This window comes from Mycteria americana, chromosome 10 (assembly GCF_035582795.1).
Source record: "Mycteria americana isolate JAX WOST 10 ecotype Jacksonville Zoo and Gardens chromosome 10, USCA_MyAme_1.0, whole genome shotgun sequence".
Taxonomy (NCBI): domain Eukaryota; kingdom Metazoa; phylum Chordata; class Aves; order Ciconiiformes; family Ciconiidae; genus Mycteria; species Mycteria americana.
Window position 1 is genome coordinate 23,519,224 of NC_134374.1, and position 21,071 is coordinate 23,540,294.

General features: G+C 39.6%; 1 protein-coding gene across 2 annotated transcripts in view; it reads right to left on the minus strand.

The window, feature by feature from the left end:
• APOOL (apolipoprotein O like) overlaps nucleotides 1-17,161 on the minus strand; it is a 38,895-nt gene extending 21,734 nt beyond the window's left edge. For both annotated transcript variants that reach the window (XM_075512881.1, XM_075512879.1), the window contains exons 1-8: nucleotides 17,043-17,161; nucleotides 10,650-10,754; nucleotides 9,913-10,032; nucleotides 8,285-8,339; nucleotides 7,252-7,350; nucleotides 5,859-5,950; nucleotides 4,404-4,490; nucleotides 1,500-1,656 (exon numbers count right to left, since the gene is read on the minus strand). In XM_075512881.1, the coding sequence (XP_075368996.1) occupies nucleotides 1,500-1,656; nucleotides 4,404-4,490; nucleotides 5,859-5,950; nucleotides 7,252-7,350; nucleotides 8,285-8,339; nucleotides 9,913-10,032; nucleotides 10,650-10,754; nucleotides 17,043-17,054 (727 nt within the window). In that variant the 5' untranslated portion in view covers nucleotides 17,055-17,161. The remainder of the gene's footprint in view (nucleotides 1-1,499; nucleotides 1,657-4,403; nucleotides 4,491-5,858; nucleotides 5,951-7,251; nucleotides 7,351-8,284; nucleotides 8,340-9,912; nucleotides 10,033-10,649; nucleotides 10,755-17,042) is intronic.
• Between the last annotated feature and the right edge of the window lie 3,910 nt (nucleotides 17,162-21,071).

Consider the following 21,071-nt stretch of genomic DNA (forward strand, 5'->3'; position numbering starts at 1 on the left):
GTGACAGAAGAAATAGTGATGCTTTGCCCTACACATGGAAAAGAAGGGAAAGTCTGGGATGTGGAAAAAAAAATCTTCAGTCTTTCTTCCCCCACTGCTCCCAGGAGCACAGCTGTCTCCCCAAACCAACTGAATAGGTATGTTCCCTGAAGCTGCTGCCAGATGGTAAGAATTCCAAATTAAGACACTCTTACCTAGTTTCACTTCATGACTTGCAAAAACAGTGAACTAAGTTTACTAAAATGCTGAGCTCTCACACTCATCCTGAATGACAAGGCACAAAGACCGACATATTTAATGACACTGTAATTCCAGAGGATCTAAGGGAATATAAAGGCAGGTTTTCTAGGACTGTGCCTCCTACTACTAGTCTGCTTCTCTTCCTGCTACATCAGTTGGTTTAATAAGGGGTGCTATGTTCTCCTGAAAGCTTTGCCCTGTTTGGACTAGTGCAAATAAACATCTCTGACAGCACAGATTAATTTAGGGCATGGACATTTTTGGCTGTATTAGGGACATGAACTAATTCCAGCCATGAAAGCAAAGACAGAAGATATCTATATACATAAAACTATTAAAGACAGTCTGGCCTGAAGCGAATGTAAAAACAGATCAAAGCATTCCACAAACTAAATCAGAAAAAATACAGGTGCAAAGCAAAGAAAGATGTGAATGTATATTATAGTGAAAATAAAGGAAAAAAAAATTAAAACCCCCCAAATATGTTATGCTTGCTTTCCAGAAAAAAAAAGTTCTAGTAAAGAACACAGTAAAAAGTAAGCAAGTTTAAGTGACGAGTAAAATTCAGTAATTGTCCCTACAAAATGTAACAATATTTTAAAACAAATTTAGTTCTCCTTTAACAGGTAATTCCAGTGTTGCCCTTAGCAATTGGCCTATCAAAATATTTGTAGGTTAAATATGCTGTTACATGATCTAGTCTATTATCTCAACCACTTAAGATGCACAAAGAACATCACTGCAAAAAAACCTAGCAAAATAAAATCCAATTCTTCATTTGTCAATTACGCATTCTTCTTTTACCAATATCTGAGGATACAGAACCCCTACAGAGAAATGAACAATAATTCAAATTAGCTGTTTTCACAAAAACCCAGCAGTAATCCTTTAAATTACACTTATGGTATTCTGACAACAGAAGGATAATTTAAAGTAGATATTTAACTGAAGTACTTGATGATATCATCTCATTGCTAACAACATGGGATATGGTCCACACCATATGGAATGAAAGAAAACATTATTAAGAACAACAAATTTATAAGGATTCTGATACTGTGACAGGGTCCACAGCGACAAAATTATCACCTCCCTGAGGCTCTGAAGTATATATTAAATGACAGTGTGTACCATATATTCTCAAGAATAATATGCTATGACAGTCTGCTCCATTTTAAAGCAAGGGTAACTACAAAATTAAGTCAAGTCATTCAGAATTTGCAATTGCCCTGAGATTACACTTGAAATTTTTACTTCACCTGATGAAGGCACTGTATCTTTATTACTCCAAGACTCTACTGGAGAAGATTCTGTTCTGTTAAATGATCTTGACTCAATAGCGGACTCAGGTTTTGTACTAGAAATTTCTTTCTTTTTCTTATCTTCTTGTGTAACTGATTTTGACTCTTGCTGCAGCTGTGAACCAAACATAAATAAAAAATATGCACATGGGCATATGCTTAATACATTATTGCAAAATAAAGATTTCAAGTCCGAAAGCTTATCTTTTTCAGATATGACATCATGCAATGATATTCCACTAGTAATGTTAAATTCAGCTGCATGCAAGGGACACAGCTGGAAAAAATAAAATGCATGAAAGAACCCCACAGTTCAGATACAATAACTTCAAATTCACATGTAAGGAAGTTTACTTTGTCACCAGTTTATACTTAAGTCTGATACTGTGCTTTTACCCAAGACCCTCAAAGTACCTCGGAAGTCACTGTTCATTTACAGATGAGGAACCTATAGTCTTACACAAGACTGAAATAGCATTTAGTTTTTACAGAACACTTATTTGTTGGATTTGCATGGCAAGGTTTTGGTAGCGGGGGGGCTGCAGGGACAGCTTCTGTGAGAAGCTGCTAGAAGCTTCCCCTCTGTCTGATAGAGCCAATGCCAGCCGGCTCTGAGATGGACCCGCCGCTGGCCAAGGCCAAGTCCATCAGTGACGGTGGTAGTGCCTCTGTGATAACATATTTAAGAAGGGGGGAAAAAATTGCTGCACGACAGCAGCCGGAGAGAGGAGTGACAACATGTGAGAGGAACAACTCTGCAGACACCAAGGTCAGTGAAGAAGGAGGGGGAGGAGGTGGTCCAGGTGCCAGAGCAGAGATTCCCCTGCAGCCCGTGGTGAAGACCATGGTGAGGCAGGCTGTCCCCCTGTAGCCCATGGAGGTCTACGGTGGAGCAGATCTCCACCTGCAGCCCATGGAGGACCCCACGCCAGAGCAGGTGGAAGCCCAAAGGAGGCTTTGACCCCATGGGAAGCCCACGCTGGAGCAGGCTCCTGGCAGGACCTGTGGACCCGTGGAGAGAGGAACCCACGCTGGAGCAGGTTTGCCGACAGGACTTGTGACCCCACGGGGGACCCACGCTGGAGCAGTTAATGAAGAACTGCAGCCTGTGGGAAGGACTCACGTTGGAGAAGTACATGCAGGACTGTCTCCTGTGGGAGGGACTCCACACTGGAGTAGGGGAAGTGTGAGGAGGAAGGAGCGGCAGAGACAACCTGTGATGAACTCACTGCAACCCCCATTCCCCATCCCCCTGAGCTGCCGGCAGGGAGGAGGTAGAGAACTCAGGAGTGAAGTGGAGACCAGGAAGAGGGGAAGGGTGGGGGGGATGGTGTTTCTAAGATTTGGTTTTATTTCTCATTATCCTACTCTGATTTTGACTGGTAATAAATTAAATTAATTTCCCCAAGTTGAGTCTGTTTTGCCTGTGACTGTAATTGCTGAGTGATCTCCCCGTCCTTAACTCGACCCACGAGCCTTTTGTCGTATTTTTCTCCCCTGTCCAGCTGAGGAGGGCAGTGACAGAGTGGCTTGGTGGGCACCTGGCGTCCAGCCAGGGTCAACCCACCACAACTTACTACTCTTAGTTAACAGAAGATGGAAAGATAAATCACAGTAACACCCTAGTAAATGAAAAATAACATGTTGTTCTGGGAACAGGCTTCACTCAGGGAAAAAAAAAAATAAAGTTAACAGAAACTGTCTTTACCACATCAATTCTTGTTTTGCTATCATTTTCATTACATTTATCTGCATCTCATTTTCAAAATTCATAATTCCATTTGCACTCCTCAGTGGAAGTAAAAGGTGAGAACTGCATACAAATGATGACCATAAATTTAAAGCAAAATACTTCTAAATGTTAATATGACTGAGAAACTTTCATTTTCATTAAAAAAAGAAAAAAAAATTCACTGTGCAAAGCTGAAATTTTACTCAGGGAAGTACTACTTTTGTCAGGGCTTTTTAAATTTCCACTGGAGAAGAACCCTTTCAGGTTGCAGAAACAACATGTTTAATTCTGGGATGTACTAACCCAAACTCCACATATAATTTACAGGAGGTTAATACTCCCCTCTACTTAGAGCTGGCAAGGCATCAGCTGGTTTACTATGTCCTATTTTGACCACCTCACTTAAAAAAACCCAATAACACAAACCACACACAAAATCCCCTAAAAACAGAAAAGGGAGAGAGAGAAACTAGAGAAAGCTCAGAGGAGAACAAGAATTACGTAAGAGTGAAAAAGTCTGCTCTATAAGGAAAGGTTATACTAGGGAGAAGATAATGTCAAAAACCATGATAAATTTTCCATGTGTAATAGGTCAATATAAAGAGGTTACTGACCATTTATTCACTATGACTGCAATGAGGACAGGACAAGAAAAAAAAAAAAAATCAGACATAGACAATTTCTGTCACAGGGTAATTAAAACAGACTACCTGGATGGGTTGTGGAATTTCCTTCACTGATATGTTTAACAATAAGCTAGTCATACCTACTGTAATTCTGTGTGTCTTCATTTTAAATTCAGTGGTCTGCTTAGGACCAAAGCTTGAATCAGAATGGATTATATTTGTCAAAATCAAAAATGAGCTATAATAGAAACTCAGTCTTCTCTTGTGCATCTTGCATGTATTGTGGGACTACATAGGGGATCTCAATATCTATTGGTCTGAAAGGTATTAGAAAGATGACATTAATTAAACACTGAAGTTACAAAAATATCAGAGGGGGTTTTGTGCCTCACTTAACACAATTAGTAATCTTAAACAGTATCAGCAGAATAGTACTTGACCTTCTAATTTACTTTTTTCTCCCTCTGAATTTATGGGTTACAGCCATTACTTCAGAAAGCCTACCTTGGTGACATCTTCCTTTTTTGCCCATAGCGATCGCACAGCTTCATAGGTTTGATGGCTTGCAGAAAATAACTTTTTCCCTGTTACCTATTTTTTTAGAAAAATGTAATTTAACAACAGCTTTAAAAATACTAAGATACACAGACCATTCAAATGAAATGCATCTCATTTGCATGAAAACATGCTTGACCCCATACTAAGACATTTCAGTCAGCTACATTTCAAAATGTAGTGAATGGTTCTCCTAAATAATTTTTAAATTGGTACTGGAAATCCACAGGTAGCATTCACATGCTACATCCACCTACTGAAAATGAAATCAAAACCTGATCAGCAAACAGTGCTTTGGCAATGCTAGTACAATAGACTGGAGCAACAGTTTTGAAGGATCCAAACTTGTCTCACTGTGTTGGAAAGGATCAAAGACAGTAACACAAAAGGAAAAAGCCCCAAAAGATGAGCTGGCCCATATTAGTGAGCAGTGCTTTGCTTTATGAATGACCAAATCCTTCAGTCGCTTTTCGAAAAGTAATTTCATAATACTGCAGTGACTACGGAGTACCTTTACAAACACTCTGTAGAAACAGAATACTTCGCAGCTGCAACTACAAAAAACTGTGCAAAAGGTGTGCAAAACAATAGCAACTGATTCATCATGATGCAAAGAGATTCAATTTCAGGATAACGTTCCATAAATCCTTCTGTCAGAACTTAAATCTGATCATTTAACTAAAAGATGGATAAGTCCTAGAACCAAACACAACTAAATTTCCCTATCTCATCAATTCAACACAGAAGTGCAGTTTTGAAACTATAAATACAAACTTCGTCAAGGAACTACAAAGAATTCTTATGAAGCAGTATGTGCTTTTCTAAATGGGGAAACACTGGAAAACTATAGAGAAGGAAGAGATATATAGACTTTATATCCTGCTTTTCAATTCACTTTTTGTGTAGAAAAGTACTGTGTGCCAACAATTCTTGCATACAAAATATTAAGTGTAGTTCTGCTTTTCTACATAAAGACAGCTACAGCTGTCTTAGCTTTCTGTAGCTAAAACATATTCTAATCAGGCAGACAACTGCAAGATGACAGTAATTGGAAAAACAGGAATTCTAACAAGAGATGCAATTGTACAATATCTCAAATTGCACATCTATCAAGTCTGGCAAGGCTTTATTTTTTATTTACTTTTATTTCAGCAAGAAAAAATAATCTTCATTTATTTGAGAAATGAGGATTACAAATTGAGAGGCTATATAACTGCATTTTAAAATTCAGTCATTTTATTCATTTTTTATAGTTATGCCATTAACACCTGTGATGCACTATATGTTTTAATGAAGATGCATGTGAATTCTGACTCCTAGTCCCATGACGCTTAATCCAAGTGAAACGAGAATGCTTTGACTAAACTCACTGTTAATTCAACACTAAAATACAGGTAAACTTACCTTAGCAATTACCACTGACTGAGCTGGGTAACAAACAGAAATTCCTAAAGTAGTAAGTCCCAATGGATAAGCAATTTTCTTAAATCTAGAATCTGTATAAAGCCAAATATTTCAAATTAGACACTAATGAAATGTAAAGCTAAGCAGTTGTATGAATTAAATGCAATTGTTTAACCCCTAACCATTGCTTACATCAAACTTATCCCCAGAACGGCTGGAGGAGAGAATACAGAGTGTGATTATAGTTTCGTGCAGTCACGTTTGCAGGAGATACTGATATTCTGAACATTAGTTTCCTGAATGAGAAATAATCCCAAACTAGATTTTCCAATATTGTGAAAAATGAGAAGAATGTCTGTGCCATTTAGGAGCTGGTGTGGTTCTTCACCAGCTCCATGCGCGCTCTCTTGAGGACACAGACTGCAGAATTTGGAGCAGCCAGGAGCCTGAAAACTGGGGCCTCTTTGTTCAAACATGAGCACGGCTGGGCCAGGCTCAGGTTCCTGTTTGTTGACAAGGAGCCCTGATGACAGATTCTCAAGCCCAAGTCTTTTTTTTAAAATCTGTCCACCAAAAAGTGACAGGGATACAAGAAGAATGCTTTTTCTAAGCTGCCAATATTTTGAGTAACCCATTCGCTTTGTGAAATATTCAGATAGACACACACTCAGGTATTACAGACTAATATTTTCTGAACAGTATCTTCTAACAGTTTAAGTGTTATTCTTCTACTAGTTATCTTGAAAGGAGAGGTGGCTGTATCTATCAAATTATCCTTTTGGCTTCAAAAGCTGCCAAAATCATGCCTTCTGATGTGTATTCCCTTGTACCTGTGTAGCCAAATGCCAACATTCTTTAGCTTCTTCCCTCTAAATTCCCTTAGTTTTCACTATACTCAGTAACTTTACCTATTAATTAATCTCAAATTTCCTCCCACACACACATTGTTTCTGAAAACCAATAATGAACAAACTCAAAACAAGTGTTCTACTTTGAATTTCTGTTGATTCCACCATTAAAAATGACTATATAATCCTGCTCTATCTATTAGGTCTTAGCCAGCTTCTAAAAGAAATATTTAATTATGTCCCTTCAATTTATCAGGAAGGATTTTTTTTAATACTAGTTACATAGGTTTTTGCCTATGTTTCAGAAAAATCTTCTGACCATTAAAACTACTACATGCTACATATTCAACATATTCATATAATATTTCATATAACAATTCATGTAATAGATTCATATTAACACAATAATTAATATTCACATAACATTCATATAATATTTACTATAATATTACTATAATAGTAACATAATATGAGTTATATATTAATTATAATTAATATAATAAAATGTTTCATATTACATAATGAAAATAAGCAAAAACCCCTACCTTTTCTTGCCAGCACTATGCCAGCTAAGCCTGATATTGTAATTACACCAACTTTGGGAAGAAATTCTGGTGGTGGATTCTTCAGGTAAACATAAGCATCTTAGAATTAAAAAAAAAAAAAAGGAGAAGGAAAAAAAAGAAGCATAACAACTCAATATTAATCCTTCTATTTTATTTCCCACTTAAGAAATGAAGATGGAAGTAAAGTTATGAATATCCAAAACTGAAAACAATCCAAGACTGGATTTTTGTTAATGAATGAAGATGCCTTCTACACAGTCTGCAGCCTGTGTTAGCCAGAACCAGAATCAGAGTCCTCAAAACACAGCAGCAAAGTTAACAGTTTTTCTCTTTAGGTACTTTTTTATATTTTGTAAAATGTTAGTCCTTAATAAAGGAAAAGGAAAGCATAGTTTTAAGCTTTGATTTTATTGTGAGTTAATATAGATTAAATGAGAAAACACATATTTTGGAATCTCCCAATATCCTATTTTTAAGGAAAATAACTTTTATTTATAGTTTCTGATACTGAACTTGAATGCAAATACTGCTTGTAACTTGTGCTAGAATTAAGACGCTGTTTTTATAATTAAGACAGGTTGTGGAATTTCCATCGCTGGAGATGTTCAAGACCTGACTGGACCGAGATCTAAGCAACCTGCCTTGGCCCTGCTTTAAGCAGGTGATTGGACTAGACGATCTATAAAGATGCTTCTACACAGAGGTCTATGGATCTATAGAGATTCCAACTTCAATGATTCTGTGACACTATGATTTTAAGAACAAAGCTAAAATCAAGGTAATGAGAAATACTATTTAATTGGTCATTTCTCTCATTTGAGAACAGAAATGAAACTCCATAGTGAATTAACAGTGGTCCCAGTTTTTTCTCCCCCACACTTGTGGAAAGTACTCCAGGCACTTCCCTTCCACCCTTTCCCCCATAACTAGAATTTGCTGTTTCAACCTTCTTTCTAAGTCGCAAGGAGAAAAAACAGAAAGTGCTCAATTCAGAAATATGTGACTTGCCTACCTTTTCCAAATTGAATTGAATCCATTATTCCATTTTTAACAAAGACAAAAGCATCCTACAAAAAAACAACAAAAAAGAAAACAAAATAAATGTAAAATCTTTGCAAAAGTAGATGTTTTCAGTTCAAAACTACTCAGTTGATACATATGGCTCAGCACAATGAGACAAAGAAATATTATATAACTTTAAAAAACCAAACCAGATCAGTGAACTTCTACAGAGGCTGTGCTGAGATCTATCCCCTTTTTGACTACCATATTTATATTTTTAAAACCTCCATCCGTATTTAGTTTAAAAAAATCTCTTTAATATCGTAAGATCACTTTCAAAATTGACATCTCAGGAACAAAACTGTAGGGTAACAGAACATCTGGATGCCAACTGTAGAACATAAGAAAATTCAATTATAAAATACAATCTCCTCTTCCCTAGAGACACTTAACCGATAAAAATGACTTTGTCTTTTAGTTTGTAAAAGTGGTGCTCAGTTTCACTAAAGATAAGCAATACTGGTTTGGTTTAAGATGCGCGCTTGACTAGTTTGCATTACTCCCTTCAAATTGGTCAATTTATTTAATTACAAGTTTTTCTTTATCCAGAAAAAAACCTTCTACTAGCCTATTATTAGTATCATTGTCCTCAGATCGCTAAACAAATGGAGTAAATACACATTCTTTAGGAGATTAATGAAAAAGAATGTAATCTTGAGTTATTTCACTGAAATCATTTGTTTGCAGCAACATAGAATTTGTACCACCAGAGGTCACTGCGAGTCAATCTCTGAAACACTCACTTAATGAATATGAGCATGGAAAAGTTTGATACAGATTGGTAACTAAATTAGTTCAGTTATGCAGTCACTGACAAAATTTTCACAGACCAATGGAATCAAAATTTACAGCAAATAGTGGAAGATAATTTGATTTCCTTGCTTTTTTCAAATAATAGGGTCTATTTTGTTTGTAAGAGAAAAACACAACCAGAAGATTTCTTATACTAACAACAGCCAGGGTAAAAAGTTGTCATTTAGCAGCAGTTAAGAGAATGGTGACAGGTATTGCTTTTCCTTCTATGCCTGGAATATTCAATAATAGAGTTGTGAGGTATTTTTGATGACTAGTTAGTAATCGCCTGCTTTAACAGTTATATTGGATGCACTCAGTTTGTCTTTCCTGAAGTATCTAGAACAGGCCTTTTAACCTGCCCTTTGGAAGCAGCTCTCTCTCTCTCTCTCTCTGTGGACTGCGCCTGGAATTTCAGGCTCCTAAACGCTATCAAGTTCTGCTAGCAAGAAGTTACCTACGTAACTCTTGCTGTAGAAGTTAACCAAGAGATATTTCCGAACCTGACACTGTGGGGTGGCTTAGATCCAGTTTAGCATTGACTGAAAGAGACCTCTGATCTCACTGCCTTCTGATTTGGAAAATAAGGAGAACGCAGAGGTTCCCTGTTATAAGCACAGTAGAGAAAAATGAGAGAAGGGTTCATTTTTGCACCTTAAATTATACACATATGCTAATACAAGGAACTGCAAACAAAATCTCCGGGTGAAGTAATGCTGTTTTTTCAATGTTTTAGTCGAGTGCTGTCAGGAATTATAGGAAACTTTGGACGCAGGTATTTCTTACTTTGCACCATCCAATATAGCGGCCAGTTGTCCGTCTTACTGAAGAAAATTGCTTCTGCAAGTAACCAGGCTGTTCTTCAACGTATTTCAATTTCAGAGGTGGTGGACAGTAAATTGGAAGCTGGAAAGAAAAGCGTAACTGTACTGCAGGGAGACAGTTTTGTATACTCATTAGTATTTACACAGAATAGTGTTTTTCAAGACTGCATATCCTTAGTGTTCTCATTACAGCAAACAAAACCTCTATATTGAATTATGTTGTTCTATATTTACAAACTTACTTCACACAAGTGTGACTACAGGTTAATTCTTTAGAAATGAAAACTGAAAGTATTGTATAGGTTCCAAGAAGTAGAATTACTGAGTATGATAAAAATATCTTTTATTCAGAAAAAGCATGAGCAAGAATAGTTGGAAGATGCATGCATGTAATACTCGAAATTGTAAAAGAAAAAGACTATTATTATCAGTAAGTATTATACTCTTTTACCTTTTCTGGCTTCAGCCTGGAAATAATTTAATAATGAAAATGAGATAAAACTTTACTGACTTACTATTGTAACGCTTGCATGTTTTATCTGTGCTATAGTGGTCAGTTATTTAGGAGGTAATTTTTATTATCACATATTACTTAGCTATGTATTTTATTTACGGGTAATATAACACAATGGAAAGAGATGGTATTCTGCAGATTCTTCTAGTATTATGCTAAAGACTGACAAACAGCAAGATTCTTACCTGATTTGGCTTCATCAGCTGACCTTTTGATTCCTTTTCTGTTGCTGCATATACAGTAATGCATGCAAATGGCAGACCAGAAGAAAGAGCTGCCAGCTTTGCCACCTGGGACAGACAGATGAAAAAAGGGACTCAATGCAGAAATAAAAATTTCACTCCAGTAAAACCTGGATTTTCCTATTGCGTTGTGCTTGATCAAATATGGGATTAAACAAATCACTTTTAAAACCTTTTTAAAACAGGATGCCTTTTAGGAACCTCTTCTGTCTTATATGGAGATTTTCTCAAATTACAAGGGTAAAGAAAAAGCTAGAGATCACTGATAACAACAGCTATGTCTGAAATATCAGGAAGAATTTTGTGTTCAAAGCCATGTTGATGCTTCCATCAGCCCTTAAGGTAAATTAAGTTCTAATCTATTCAACATACAGGTACTCCAAGTCAATGAGTCAATGAATGACTCTCTTGTTCCAGCAAAACACACCTCAATTTTATTTACAGGAATTCTCCATGACAGACAAAATATCATCTCCTTTCCAACTCAGAGAACGGTTCATCTGCTGTCTGTTTGGAATAACTGCGTGTCGACAATAAATGAAAATACATAGCAATAACTGGAATTAAGAATCACCCGCTAAACCTTTTGAATCACGTATGTTACAATGTACATTACAGAAATATAGGTTTGGTCATGAGAGTTTGATGTCTACTTAGAACATTAATTTGGAAAAAACCACCATATATTACACAAAGCTTAAACTCAAATACAGCTTCACGTGAATATTTTTTAAACAATTGCCTTAAGATTCCAATCAGAGCGGGCATACCATATATTAAAAAACTTGCCACAACATGTTGCAGCATCTGCAGCTTTGGTAGATTATAGTTTCTTCTATATCAGTAAAGACGTTTCTGTTCTGTTCTTCACCTGAAGCATTTTTGAAACTTTAAAAATGTGAAAGCAAGTATGAAATATGTTCCCAGGATCTGCATAGAGATGATGGTGGTAGAATGCCAGAAAAACAGAAAAGCAGGGAAAAAAACAACTTGATTTTGGGAAATACCTGAACTCCCTAGTGTAAAACTCTACTGCATTCTCATTGTTATCTCAGCTTTCAATTGGAAATATCCTGTCAAAGGAGCAGGATGTGCTCCATAGCATTTAGTTATAATAATGAATACACAATGAACACGAAGAAAGGCAAAAGCACCACCTTGAATTAGCTCAGGTTCACGACACTCCTATCACATCCAGATTAAACCACTCAGGACAGCAAAACACCATCACTTCTGAAGTAAACCGTGCGATCATCATGGCAAAACTTTCAGATCATACAATCACAGTGAAACACAAAGCTGTTGGAGAAGAAAGGAGGACACTGCCATGATGAGAGGACTACTGTGAAAGAAGGGGCAAGCAGACAATGCCAGAGCTGAAAGCTGTAGGATAAAGCTAAAAACTATTCTCCGGTTGCATTTCTTAGCATGGGGGGGCTGAGGGGAGGAAGGGTTACTTAAGGTTTCTCTACACTAACGGTCTCTTAACACACAGCCAGTGTGCCCCTCCCCTCTCCTTGGAGCATAATTACCGCACCACCCTAAAAGTCTGCTAGTGGCTACTATTTACTTCATGCTTTTCTTCCATTTAGAAATGGTAGGAAAACGTGTAGGACTGAGCTCATTTTGCTTTGAGAAACACAACCCCACTGCCTTTTCTCTTCAAGCCAGGTTGATGCCACAAAATTTTTGTAACACAGCTATGTCAGCTGGAAGCGTCAACCCTCCCCCCCCCCCAACTCCAGCATAGCTAGGCTAGCAAATCTCAGCTGGCAAAGCCAACACTGTAGACACAATCATGTTGACCAGCATGTACTATTCCCTTAATTTACACTAGTGACACCCCAAAATACTTTCCTTTTGCAGATGGACATGAAGTATAACAGGCCTGGGGGGCACCGATACAGAACTGCTAGACATGGCCACTAGATGAAAGCTGGGGATACACCTCTTGCCGCATCGGGAGTCCCAACCAGGGGAGATGGGGACAGCACAAAAGCATAGACTGTGTGAGCTCCTCTTCCTACAGAGGCTGACAGGTGGGGCAGCAACTCAAAGGCAGGAACTTGTGATAGCTGCTGCCCATTTCCTCCCCTGGGGAGGGAGGGTTTACACGCACCACACATACACACAGGCACGGGAGCAGCTGCTTTGCAAGTTAAGGCAATAACACGTCTGGATTTGGAGTGGCGCAGAGGGGGAGACACCAAAAATCTTGTCACTAAAGAACTGTGTTTTCCCCATGTTGACCTAGCTACGCTGGCAAGCGTGGACATGGTCAGAAGGAAGACGGAGGTGAGAGCACTTCCTGAAATCTACAGAGAAAACTCCTATGTACATAAAAATACAGCCATGCTGATACCATGTATGTTGACCAGCATTGTGAAAAAATTGTTAGTCACATGTTGACAAAAAGTTTGGCATGTAAGAGCTGTAGCCACAATGATCTGACACACTTAGGTTACGACTGCTATACCGAGGAGTACTTGCCATTTTTCCTTTCAGTGCCTAACATGACCACCTCAACAGAAAAAATCACCAGGAGGCTCTGTTGACTCAGCTGTGTCCCAGCACAGGAGAACAGCTCTCCTAGCACTGAACAGCCCCAGCATATAGAAAATAGGTGAGAGAGGATGGCAATAATCAAAATATGAACCAATTAACGCAGTAACTGTCTTTCTGATAATGCAGCTTATAGCAAAATGCCACAGTCTGAGCTACAGGAGATTATCTATAAAGGGACACCCATCCTCAAAGAAAAGTCTGTATTTTTAAAGCATTATTAAAGGAAACTGTTTAAAATGTATCGTAATTCACATAGCCTATCCCCGTACCTAAAGCTACCAAGAGAACATACCCATATTCAGTAGATACTAGAAGGAAAATAAAATTTAGAAGTGAGAAACTGTGAAAAAGTTATATTGTTCACTTAAATTTGACCCATTTCTTTTAGAAATTCACAACGGAGTTTCTTGTGCTAAATGTAAAAGAGAAAGCTATTCCGGGAATGATGAAAGTAGTCCAATTCCCGACTGACAGTAATTGCTTTACTTTTGGACACCTGAAGACAAATGCCTAATGTTTAAAAATCCAAGTCAACAGCTGTACTGTCTAACAGCCAGCCCCTAACAGCAACAGATCTACATACCAGCAGTTATAAAAGCCATGAGCCCAGATGACATCTTCTAGAGATTAATTCAATATGAACATAGATCTAAACCATCACCAGAATTACAGATATTAGAAATTACCAGCCTTAAAGCTCCGGATGGGGGGGAAGGTGAATGGTAAGAGTCAGAGGACTTCCAGTAATACCACTGCCATGCTACTGACACTGCCATCACACTGCAACATGTACCACCAGGAGGCTGTTTTTATCACAGGCACAAAAAGCACATGGGCTATTTCAAAGCACTGAACAGCATAGACTAATAGACATGGCATTATTTTTGATGAAAAGACTGAACAGCAATTATTTGCTGAAGAAAATTATTATATGCTCTCTAGCAGAAAATTGTTACAGCTACACCTTTTAATAGTAGAACTAGAGTAAAACCAATCAAAATGTAATAACAAAACTGTCAAATGTACCTGGATAATTTTGGCTTTAAGACTTTGCATTTCAAACAATCTACTTCAAACTGTTAGAATCTTATCAAAGATCAAAAATACATTCTATAAAAAAAAGTTAAAAAGCTGTATCACTACAAAGAATTCACTATCTTCAACTCAAAAGATGCAGAATACAAACTAAAGCATAATAAAACCATATATTTAATTTATGCTAATCTCCAAAACGTTGAATATTGTTTCTCACTGAAACTGCAAATTTTGTATATTTACTTCAAGAACTGGAGCACAAATAAGGAAACTTGCCCTGAAGGTAGGAAAAAGCCTCAAAACGAAAATAGGTAATCAAAGGAGTAGGGTATATACAAAAACCTGATGTGTGTATGTCATGGTTTAACCCCAGCCAGCAACGAAGCCCCCCCCAGCCGCTCGCTCACTCGCCACCGGTGGGATGGGGGAGAGAATAGGAAGAGTAAAAGTGAGAAAACTCATGGGTTGAGATAAAGACAGTTTAATAGGGAAAGCAAAAGCCGCATACGACAGCAAAACAAAACAAGGAATTCGTTCACTCCTTCCCATGGGCAGGCAGGTGTTCAGCCATCTCCAGGACAGCAGGGCTCCATCACGTGTTAACAGTTACTTGGGAACACAAACGCCATCACTCTGAACGTCCCGCCCTTCCTTCTTCTTCCCCAGCTTTACATGCTGAGCATGACACCATATGGTGTGGGATGTCCCTTTGGTCAGTTGGGGTCAGCTGTCCCTGCCGTGTCCCCTCCCAGCTCCTGGTGCCCCCAGCCCACTCGCTGGTGGGGTGGGGTGAGAGGCAGAAAAGGCCTTGACTGTGTGTCAGCACTGCTCAGCAGCAACGAAAACATCCCTGGGTGATCAGCACCGTTTCCAGCACAAATCCAAAACATGGCCCCGTGCTAGCGACTAGGAAGAAAATTAACTCTACCCCAGCCAAAACCAGTACAGTGTATATATAAATATATATATATGCACCTTCTCTATCACAAAATCAGAATCTACTAGTCAGATTAAAATAAGATTAAAATTTTATCAGCTACTGCATTTCATATTTTCAGTGGAGAGCTGTTACTCAAAGAATAAGAAGCATGGGTTTACAGTTTTCTGCTACCACTTAGATGTCTTGAGGTAGAACAGAAAACCGTCTCCGATCCTTTTATTTTTCCCAGAAGTTACATGAGACATGACAATTGTCAGAAGTTTCTAGGCCAAATCCAGTATTTTCATTCGGATATGTATTTATAAGTCTCTAATGACAACTACAAAAATCCCACACAAATGGAACAGAGCATCCTTCCACTTCAACTCAACTTACTGACACTCCACAGATTTGTTTTTAATCTTCATCTGCCACATGGTAAGCCATGGAGAGTGAAAACTTAAGAATAAAACTCTATTAAAATTTTCATAGTAAATAATAAAGAACACACGTAAAGTTACATCACTTCACCACAGGCACTGAATCATTCAGGTTGATGTACCGAACTATACTACTTCAAGATCACCTAGCCATACAGCTAAGCCAAATACAGTTTCTTCTTTCAGGTACTTATCTCATAACAGACGAAGGTAAAATGCTTCATTTTGATTCCTTTGGCTGTCCTCATTTGCATCATGTTTTTCTTTGCAGATATACCCACATTTTAAATACTTTGCAAAAGTAAATATGAAGATTCATGTGAGAGCAACCTATTCATCAATTTGATGATGAAAACTGGAAAACCTGCCTAAATATTCAACAGAAAGCCTAGCTCTTTACAGGCACATTCTTCCCTGTTTAAAGACACTATATTATCTCTACACTTAAAAATATTTAAGATACTTGTGACCCTGTTAGTTTGTAACAGCATGATTTTCACATCCTTGTTCTATTGATGTATAACACTACTACAGTTTACAACTCTACTACCAAACTAGTATCTTGATACTTCATCTCTCGAGTAGGGAGCAGAAGGCATTTCAGAAGCTGTAAGTAGATGGCAAACAGCCAGAAGAGAACTACTTCTTTTATTCCCTGCTGTACAATTTAACCAGTCCCTTGAACCAGCTCTTTCTACCTCAAGTTCTACAACAGAGAAAGCAATACTGAGACCTCTTACTTTCCTACTCCTCCTTCACCTGAACCCTCGGTTACAGGCTGAAGGGATGTCCCCACTCCCAGAAACTACGACCTCCTAGTTCCCCCGAGCTGGAGTACAGAGGCTGTGCAGCCAACACGAGTTCAGCACTGGGGAAGGACTCTGCAAGGTAGCGTCACCCCAGCGAGCTAGTCGGCATGGTGGGCCTATCCGCTTCCCGCCTCGCGGGCCCCGCGCACTCCCGGTGCTCCTCCCCAGCTCAGCGACGCTCCGACCGGAGCAGCCGCCGGGCCTGGGCCGCACACACCGGCCCGGCCGGTTCAGTGTGTGACCCGCCGGCTGAGGCTGCCCCTGCGCCGCGCAGCCCCGCCGGCAGAAGGGGCTCCTTCCCTTTCCTCAGCCGGCTGGGGGCCCGGCGAGGCGCGGAGACCCCGGCGCGGCGGGCCCGCTCTGACAGGAGGCGAGCGTGCGGGCCGGCCGCGCGGGGCCGGCGGGGAGCGCTGTTCTGGGGGCTCCCGAGGGGCGGGGGAGCCACAAGAGGCCCCACGGGGTGTCCTCCGGCTCTCCCCGAGGCCGTGGGTGTCTCTGAGCGGGAGGAGGAGGCCAGGCCGAGGGAGCCGCCGCAGCACCGCCCTCCCTCACGCAAGGCGGCACTCACCTTGGCCGCCATGTTAGCGACAGCCCCTCGCGGCGCGAGCGCGTACGGCGAGCGGGAAGGGCCGAGCGCTGGGCGGGGCTCCGCGCGCTCGGGGCGGGCCGGGCCCTGCGGCTTCGCCGGCCCCGGCACGGCCGAGGCGGTGGGAGCGGGAGCGGGGCAGGCGGCAGTCACCGAGCCCGGGGCCGCGGGGAGCCCTGACTCCGCCCGGCGGGCTGCCCCGCGAGGGGAAGGAGCGGGAGTTCCTGAAAGCGCCCAGTTCTGCTGTTCCCTCAGCGCGGGGCACCCTGACAGGAGGGAGATGGGCACCGGCGGGCGTTACAGGGGTGAATGTCGCCAAGTGAACAGCTGCAACAGCGACGCGCTTTGCTAGCTTTGTAAGGCACCGCGCTCAGTTCTCGTCCTTTAATCCTGCGCTACAAAGTGACCGTCATTTAAAAGTAGACTTTTGTGCGGTCCTACTCAGCGTGGCCTCTGAAATCTCTCTTCAGAGATACGTGCCTGTGTCGGTGCCTTCAACCGAGACAGCACACGCAGAGATCACTGTAGCAGAGTCTTCAGTCCTGTGATGATTTGACATCTCTCTGATACTTTTTTTTTCCTTTTAGCTTCTAGAAAATGTTCCCCCCCTCACATGTACTCCAGAATACCAGATCACTGATTCTGTTGCGGTCAGAAAAGCGCAAATCCCAAATATGCCCATTTTACAACATGAAACGGAGAGAAAAACCCAGATAAGCTGCGCTTGCTTTGGCCAAGGAAACGGCCAGAACGGTTTTCTGAGGGCTACTCCTGTCAAGCAGCCCCAGCCTGAGCCGAGCGCAGGGCAGGGGAGGGATGGTCCGTCCAAGGAGAGGTCAGCAGCTGGCCATGAGCTCTGCGTCCGCCCAGTTCACATCCAGGACTGACGCTGGACAGTGATTGCTCTTCTTAGTTCCAGGTATTAGAGAACACACGCACACACACACGAAACAAGCACAAAATTTAAGTGCAGATAATTCGTTTATTGAAGTCCAAATTTACAACTGAAGTTTACAACTTTTTTTTTTCCCAAAACAAAAGCTTTGTTTGAATTTAGGAAGAATAAATGTTCTTTTTAATAATGTACAGACTATATCTCTTAAATAAGTTAATATCTTTGAAAAAAGAGCAATATGTTCCTTTTTTAATGTTGCAGTGCAACTTACAACTTACACGTCTGTGCAATGTACCATGAGGTATATGCCCAGTGAGCAACACACAGTGAAGTTTTCCATTCATAAATTTTCATTGTAGACACACAAAAAGTTAACAAGTTAATCCGTGATAGAAAAAACGCAGCCAGGTACAGTAATTCACACAGAACTCATCTGAAAAGAGGGAGAAAAGAAACCTAACGTTCATTGCCTATATAAACTATTGGATCATCTCTCAACATAGACAAGTATAAAATTAAAAATACTGTTGTGAAACTGAAGAAATACTGTATTATCCAGGGGTTGAAACCTAGTTTTACCTGTATTAGTCTAGAGCAGTTAATTTTCTCTCTCTGTAGCATCAATGAGCTGAGGGGCTTTACTACGGTATCGGTAGAGCATCTGCTCATAAAAGCGCTTAAGCGAGATGGTGATTATAGAAAAGTTGCAGAATGCTCATAAACTGTGATATGACTCAGGTGCTTTCCCCGGCATAGGCAGGTGGTTTACCATTACCTTGCAGTTCATCTCACAGCTGATTAGAAAAACAAGGCTGAAACATAGAAGATTACTAGTATTTGAAGCTTTGGACACTTCAGACTTTTCAAGATGGCTCTAAAATAGTTATTTTTCATAATGACAGAAAACATATGTTTATTTAGAAAGAATCAACCACAACATAACTTTGTGATAAATAACAGTTCTGCCTCTAATACATATATACATACTGCTTGTAAACAAAAAATGCCCACAGGTCATGGAGTCTCCATGATTTTTATACAAGGCGCTATAGATTTTTTTGTTATTGAAAACAGTCCTAGTGAAAGTTTGGTTTATAACCTCCTATTGCTACAGAAACAGTAAGAATGTTTATATTTACAAAGAAACAAAGACCATGGAGACCCCATAGCATTATTTGCTAAAGATTTTAAGTGAGTGGGGTTTTCAAAATACACCTTGTCAGCATGTTCAGATTTAATTAACAGTACAGGTTGAACACCAGCAGTACGATACTCTAGTGCTTTGGTATTTCAACCCCTGAATATACAAAGACATTACTACAGCCTACTTCACAGTTTAATGCAAGTAAAGTGCAAGCCATAGTACAAGGGTGTCATACATTTTCATACATGTAAGCATTATCTAAAAAAGGCTCTCTATACAAGTTTTATTAGCTACTTTAGTAAACTAGACGGAAGTCACCTATGGCCCAGCAATTAATGGTCTTACAAGGATATTTTTCTTTGTAATACAGTATGTGTCAAATGTAAAAAGTTTATTAATACTAGTGCATTTCTCTTATATCCTAACCTGTTTTCTTTTCAGATTTTTAAGCTGAAATCCTTGTTTCTCAGTAAAACAGAAGTCTTAACTGGTAACAGGGTCTTACTGTATTTTGGCCAGTGAACAAGATTTGTTAAGACATATTTGTTTCGTGGTTGCTAGTGAAAAAAATGCAATAGAGTTAATATGTATAATGTGGCATCCTTATTTAATCTGCAGCATTCGGACAGTTGCATTTACAGTTAGTAAAAAGATCTGTATTGATACCCTCACCAATGCCTGAGAATGAACAATATTCTAGAAATGCGAGGACAGAAGCTAGAGGGCCTAGCTGGTCAAACAACAGCTTGTCGATTTGATTCTTGATCCTTTTCACAACATTGCTTTCCTTCAAATACTGCTCATACGGTGGCATTACTGCATACAGCACAGTCCCTAATTGTCACTTTTAACACATGAATGTGCTTGATAAAAATGAAGATATGTCTCTCTGGCCTGCATCAAGAATGACCATGGTTCTTTTCCTGAAGATAACGACAGGCAGGATTGGTCTGAATTTTCCAAATACTTGTATTAAGAGTAGGTCCCAGAGTATATCCGCTATCTCAAAAACTGATAAAAGCTTAAACAATATTATTTGTAATCCTCCTTCTGAATGTGGAAGTGTGGTATAACCCGTAAAACGTAGAAACTAAGCTTTAAAAACCTGCTGCTTTGTCTATTAGTTATATCAAGAATAGAGAGTCGCCTGCCTACATGTTAGTGAATGGAACTGATCAGAAGTACAACTTTATGCTTATGTGTAATGGGAGTAAAGAAAATAATTTTTAAAATCAACTAAGAAAATATGACTTACTAGTTTCTGTTTAAATAACAATGTATTTTCCATTCATCAACTGATACGGCTCAGGTTTGGTTTTCAGATGCATGCCCAGTTAACGCCCATTGAGAGCCTTAGCCACACAGTGTGGGTTCGTCTGGGACTAGAGGAGATGGGGAACCTGTCCCCACAGTAGCTCACCTGAAAAAGCTACTCTGAACTTTAGCTTTAAGGAGGGGAACATTCCGGAAGAAAAAGAACTTTTTATTCCTTAATATAAATTACTTAACTAATATTGCTTCTTCCTTCAGTCTTTTCTGCTATTACCTATTTTTTGTACTAGTGGTAAATAAATATCATTTGGCAACAGGGAAGATGGCGTATTGGCTTTAACGAGATTTTAAGCTCAGTGGTCTAAGGCATGTGGCATGTGGAAAATCTACAAACCTACAGTCCAAGTGAAAAGGCATTGCTATAATCTGCACCCTTCTGTCTTCCCTAGAAATGCCCCATTTCCCTATTGTGAAAACTATTGAGAAATAAAAAATCCTTTATGAGACCAAGTTACCACTTATTTCTCTAACATTACACTGCAGGAACCTGGGTGTGCTATAAATAGTATTTTCAGGGCTGAGGCCCAGTAATACAAACACCTAATACAAACACAAAAAATAATAACACAGAGACCTATGCTCTCTTTCTTAAGGAATCTCTCCAGGACTGGGTAGTCGGTAGTCAGGGTCTCTGTAGAGA